Source organism: Crotalus tigris, unplaced genomic scaffold (assembly GCF_016545835.1).
Source record: "Crotalus tigris isolate CLP2741 ecotype Arizona unplaced genomic scaffold, ASM1654583v1 scf7180000024427.8105951120:4207309, whole genome shotgun sequence".
Classification (NCBI taxonomy): domain Eukaryota; kingdom Metazoa; phylum Chordata; class Lepidosauria; order Squamata; family Viperidae; genus Crotalus; species Crotalus tigris.
The window spans coordinates 3,061,246-3,067,505 of NW_024100595.1; the positions used below are offsets into that span (position 1 = coordinate 3,061,246).

Below are 6,260 nucleotides of genomic sequence, written 5' to 3' on the forward strand. Positions count from 1 at the left end.
AGCAGTCTCAGCGCTGTAGCCCATTTATCTGTACAAAGAGCTGTATCCAAGTGCTGGTTCACAATATTGCATAAAAAAATTCTAAAATCTGTGTGCCACCTTGGCATGAGGTTTGCAGAATGTGACAATAAAATATATTGTTACACTTCAAATGCTACCCCTTATGCACAACACAAATGTGAAAAAGCAGAGCTTGCCCTGTAACAGCACATTTAACTTTGTTGTAGCTGTGTTATCTGGAATTTCAGGTTTCATTAGTTTTTTAATGATGATATTAGCATTTAAACATGGCATCCATGCCTCCTTTTGAAGTTCCAGAAACCATGTTTTTTTTCTTTTTAACCAAACTAATATTTTTAATATTTTAAAAAAATCAACCTTTAGCAACTAAATGAGGAGCATATTCTAGAAATCCTGGGATACACTCGCCAATATTAAAAAACATAGAAACCTGACTCAGAAAAGGCATGATGTATGTAACCCATAAATTTCTTGCTGGCAAAATGTTACCTAGAACCAGTACTTTCTACTATTTCTCATATCCAATTAATATCTTCTATTGTTTATTGTTTTCTAATGCATCAGATATACTGAAAGCATCATTTTAGTAATCTACAAAAACTTGACCCCCCTCCCTCTTTAATAATCATCTTTTGCTTTGCCTGAAGTATCCATGACTCATGGAGTGCATGTGTGAAAAAAAAGAACTTTGCAAAGTTAGTGTCTCTTTCCAAATTCAGAGACCATATTTTTCATCTTTACACCAATCTGGATGCTTGAGTTTTAGGCAACAGCTGGGGATGATTCTGGTGATTGGTTCGATCAGATTTGCAGAACTCTTTTTTGGCAAAATTCAAGAATCCTTTCAGTCCAGAAAGGGAGGGGGTGGGAATTAAAAAGTTTGAGAGAACAAACTGTTACCTGGAATGTTAGACTTCATTATTATTAGACTTTTAACAATTTTAACAATGCATTTTTAACAATTGCAATCTAGGCCTCTTCTCATAATTTTAAGAAAGCATGTTTTTCTCTTCTTAGTCAAGGCCATTTTGGTATGTCAAGAACTTGCTTTTTTAGCAACTACACAAAAGTCTATTCTGGAAGTCCCTGAATATACTTGCAAGTGTTGAGATACAAACTTGACTAGGACAGGGAGTGTGTCACCCATAAATCTGCCACTTGTGGAATATATGAGAATCAATGTCTTCTATTGTTTAAGTCTCATATATAATCAATGTCTGTTTGATCATTTGTTTACTGATGTTTCACATGTACTTAATGTATCCATCATTTGTTTCTGTACTCTATAAAAATATCTGATCCTCCCTATTAATAAATGCTTTTTTGCTTTGCCTCAATTACTGCATTCCATGTTTTGGATTAGGTGAAAAAGATCACCTTTGCATATGTAATAGTGTTTTCTCTCAAATTCAGTGAATAAGGTCTTCCTTCAGCTCTAGTCTGGGACAGCAAGCAATTCCTAAGTTCTCCAATTCTCCTTGTTCAAAGGTCCATTTTTTAAAAACCATCCAACAGCCCATGATGGCAATAACAAGCAATTAATAAAAACAGCGGGGGGAAAAAAACCAAGGCAGCGCTGTCAAAATGAGTGACAGCTTAACAAGGACTGGAATAATTCACCTACCCATAAGAGCAGAAACAGCTGTTAAGGCTCAGTTACGAGCTTAAATAGACTTAGATTTGGCTGAAGAGGAGTGTGTGGAATTGGGGCCGAGCCCAGCAGCTCCTTTTACAGCCCACTAGGGAAAACGGGCGGGGAGGAGCGCGCGCTCCCTCAGCGGCCAAGCAGCCGTTTGAGGGCGCGTGGGCGAGCCGGCATTCTAACTCTTTTCAGAGGCGCAACCGGAGGAAGAACCCGGATGTACCACTGCGACAAAAAAAGTGCAGCTTCTACGCGCACGCGCCGTCGGCCCACAGACTCGCGGGCCAGGCTAGACGAGGCAGCGCATGCGTACTCCCGATTGCCTAGTTCAAAAGCCAGCTTCTCCCCGATTTTTCGAACGTTCCGTCTTGCGCATGCGTGGTTGTCCCTGTCCCTCAAGAGTTCCGCGGAAACCCCGTTTCTCTCTCTCTCTCTCTCTCTGCTCCCTGCCCCCCCCCCGGGTCACACGCTTTCCTAAAATGGCCGCAGCGGATGGCGCAGTTAAGACCGATGGTGATGCGCAAACCCTTCCGCGGACAGGGAAAAAGTTATTCATTCAATCTCCTTTCCCCGGTAAGAGCATCCGCATCTTCTCTCTTGCTCTCTTTACAGGCCAGGCTCTAGAAACCAGCCCAAAGCCTCACGTCGAGAGCTCTGACCGCCCCATCCACATGTCAAAGGGGGCGGCTTGTCCCACTCCCCACGATAAACAGGGCAGAGACGCGACTCCGACTCCTCATCTTGACCGATGCCTCGCCTCTCGGCCGCCCTGCGCGCTCTCAAAGCCCCGCCTCAACGGAAGCCCTGAAATCTCACTCGCGGATTCTTCTAGCAGTCCCACCCAAAAGCATGAAAGGGCGAAGCGTCCTCTTTTGCTCCGGGTTCTGTTCGAGGCACGTCCGTCTTCCTTTCTCCCCCCCCCGCAATGCATCCCCCTGATTTGGCACCCCGTGGTAAAGCCTCTCCACGGAAGCCCATTTGCCCTAGTGCCCCATGGCCCGTTCCCGGTGACCACGAGGACTAGCGACTTGATCCTGCTGAAATCATGCTAAAACCCTGCGCGCGCGCCCCCGCCCGTTGCAACGGTTGGAGAGCCCGGCATCCCGTTCGCGGTCTCTTCGGAAAACCGATGAGTCTCCCCTGGCCTTCTCACCGTTGGATGCCATCGCTGCAGCTTCCCAGCAACCTCCCTCCGCGTCGCCTTCACCGCCTGTCCTGGCCGCTCCCTTCGCGGCAAATATACCCGCCCCTCCCCTTTCCTTTTGGGCAGCACCATCTTAGATGATAGGGGTGACCAGGGGAGTCCTTTGAATGAGGCTAATTGCCTTGCGTTCTAAAAAAAAAAAAAGACTCTCTTGTTCGCCGATGCAAGCTTCCACCCGAAGTTTCTTTATTTGGAAATAATACTTCCAGCTCCGCGGGAAGAAGTTTAGAAAGCCAACTGCTTTCCCCCCCCTCGCAGAATCGAAATGGTATCAGCCCAACCTGCTGGGTGGGCATGAGATCACGACGACAGCCTGGGCGCAACCAAAGGACGAAGTGGGAGGGGGAATTGAAGAGAAATCAGGGAAAGAAGCTGTCCTTTTGAGCCTCTGTTGTGGAACCGGGGGTGGCGTCTTTTTTGAAAGGCGCCCCCCCAAAAAAAACCCCACCAACCCTATGGATAAAATGTCAAAGGAATCTAGAAGCATTTAAAACGGATTTATAGACCGCAGGGATTAGCACACTCCGGATCTAGTTCTGAGCTGTTCTGGGAATCCAGCATTGGTTGCTTCTAAGAGGACAGAAGCACCATGAAAGGCGTCGCTGCATTTCAGGCCCATTTTCGTTCGGGTCGGGAGGGGGAGAAGATCTGGCTGAGGGGGTCCACCCTTTTTCGCCTGGTGCAGTTTTGCACGCTCCGCTTCTGAAAAGGGCTCCGAAACTCTAGCCAGCGCTGGGGCAAAAATCTGGCAGCTCAGCCTCCGATCTTGCTAAGCCTACTTATCTACATAGCACACAAGCCAACAAAAGCCCTTCAGAGCATTATAAGCAAATCAAAAGACCCAGCAACCCCAGAAGAAAAAAACAGGAGTCATCTACAACATACAATGTAAGAACTGCAACAATCACTATGTAGGACAAACAGGCAGAAGACTGGCAGAATGCATCCATGAATACCAACTGACCGTCAGAAGGCATAAGGAAAATTCTTTAATTTCACAACATGTAGACAGATTTAACCATAGTTTTAATTGGGAAAATGTGACAATCCTAGAACAGACCAAGTCTAAAAATTCCAGGGACAAATCAGCCATCAACAATCAGCCATCAACAGACACATAGATTTTTAACACCATCTATAGAATAGGCAAAAGAGACAATCAACTAGCCCCAAAGAGAAAAAAACTCCAGCACCTCCCCATCAGTAATCAGCACTCATATCAGTATAGATCAGTGGTGGCGAGCCTATGGCACGGGTGCCAGAGGTGGTACTCAGAGCCTCTCTGTGGGCATGTGCACCATCACCCCAGTCCTAGGCCTTCAGTTGGGTTTTATAAAATCTTTTTGCTTTAGGCCTCCACTTCTGTGTGCAAAAAAAAAAAAAGGTTCAATCAGTCAATTTCAACTTCTGGTGGAAAAAAAGATCTTGCAAAGTTGGAATTGATTGATTGAACTTTTTAGTCCTACCCAGTCTGCCATTACCACTGCAGCCATGCCCACCCAATGGGCCATGCCCACCCAATGGGCCACGCCCACCTGGCACACGACAATGCATAAGTGGGTTTTGGGTTGCAGTTTGGGCACTCAGTCTCTAAAAGGTTCGCCATCACTGGTATAGATTAACTTCAAGGTCAACTTCAGACCAACAATCAAGTAAGCAATACCCCAATCAAGAAACTGCCACAGAGCCATCAGTAAACAGCCTAGCCAAAGAATCCCTAAGACTGCCCCCACTCACCCAGAGAGGCAAGACACCAGAATATAAACTGACAGTACTGTTGATGTTACCTATAGTAGATAGGGTAATGAAATGTTCGCAAGAAAGAAAGCTCAGAGAGCACTAAGGGACCCTCATGTCAGCCCTGAGCTAGAAATATTCTCCTTCATTGCTACTGAAAGTAGCTGTTTTGACCTAGAAAGCCACAAATCCACCTGAATCAGCTTATACGTGCATAACCTGGGATCAGCATTGGAGGGTTTGGGGAGTGCTTGGAGCAGGCAGGGCCTTTTAGTGGTGGCCTCTGGGGCAGCTCCTCAAGGATGACAAGGTAGGCTATGTTTGCTATGTTTCCCATGTGCAATAAATGCTATTTTGCGCCATCTGGCTTGTCTTCCTTTCTCTCATTCTGCCACTATAATCCTCAAGAGTTGCTTGCATTTCATTTCATTGATGACATGGAATTTAAGCAGCTGAGGGAAGTTAGCCCAGAGAAAGAAATATTAAAAAGGGCAGAAAAATATATTTTTCCTCAAAAGGACTTTTTAAAACCAAACCTGGCCCCAAATCTATCTCTCTGCCCCAAGCAAGACTTTAGCCCCATACAAATGCAGAGGTAAAACCATCAGAAAGTTGGAGCCAGAGCAATCAAGAAGACAAAGAGAAGATCTGCATACCCCACCCAAACTCTAGGAGTCATTAGCCCCATCACCTGGGAAGCAGGATATGATAATAGGATTAAACCACAGATATCAAGGCCTAGACAAACACTCAGAAACAGCCTCAAGGTTCATGCCACAGGAACAGGAAACTATTCCAAACAAGGCTAGAGAGGGTATAAAAAACCCTACTGCCCATGTGCTCTCTCTTTCCTTTCCTCTGCTCCTTCCTGCAAGTACCATCTTTCTGCTTCTTCAATAAACTGTAACCTTCTTCCCAAAGCAGTCTCCATGTTGCCTATTTATTCCCAGCTTGGATGAAACAGGATGAAGACTTACTTCTGACACAGCATTTATGTTGTGGATTAGCACAGTGGCCTGTTTTTACAGAGAGACTGATTCAGAAATGGATGCATCGGTATAAAACATATGAATATATAATAAATATAAGACTAAAACATGAAGAACAGTTGCAGACACTAGATATGGCTACTCTAGAGAAAAGGACTAGGGGTGACATGATAGCAGTATTCCAATATTTGAGGGGCTGCCACAAAGAAGAGGGGGTCAACTTATTTTCCATCGGAAGGCAAGACGAGAAATAATGGATGGAAACTATCAAGGAGAGAAGCAACCTGGAATTAAGGAGAAACTTCCTAACACTGAGAACAATTAACCAATGGAACAGATTGCCTCCAGAAGTTGTGGGTGCTCCATCACTGGAGGTTTTTAAGAAGAGACTGGACAGTCACTTATCTGAAATGGTATAGGGCAGTGGTGGTGACCCTATGGCATGTGTGCCAGAGGCGGCACTCAGAGCCCTTTCTGTGCGTACACATGCCGTTGCCCCAGCCTCGCCTCCCCCCACGACCCCCTCCTCACCAGCAGCCCCCCTGAAGGAGAGTCATCCCTGAGCGTGGCTCACACGGAGCAGCTCTGCCAAGACTGCCCTCACACCCCATCCTGCACAGTTGATGCTGTGGGGTGCAGGCAGAGGGCATGGCCGCCATGGCGCTGC

At 46.1% G+C, this 6,260-nt stretch overlaps 1 protein-coding gene across 1 annotated transcript in view; it reads right to left on the reverse strand.

Moving 5' to 3' along the window:
- Positions 1–2,929, reverse strand: part of FUS (FUS RNA binding protein) — a 13,408-nt gene extending 10,479 nt beyond the window's left edge. The window contains exon 1 of the mRNA XM_039330303.1: positions 2,817–2,929. Within this exon, the coding sequence (XP_039186237.1) occupies positions 2,817–2,829 (13 nt within the window). The 5' untranslated portion in view covers positions 2,830–2,929. The remainder of the gene's footprint in view (positions 1–2,816) is intronic.
- Between the last annotated feature and the right edge of the window lie 3,331 nt (positions 2,930–6,260).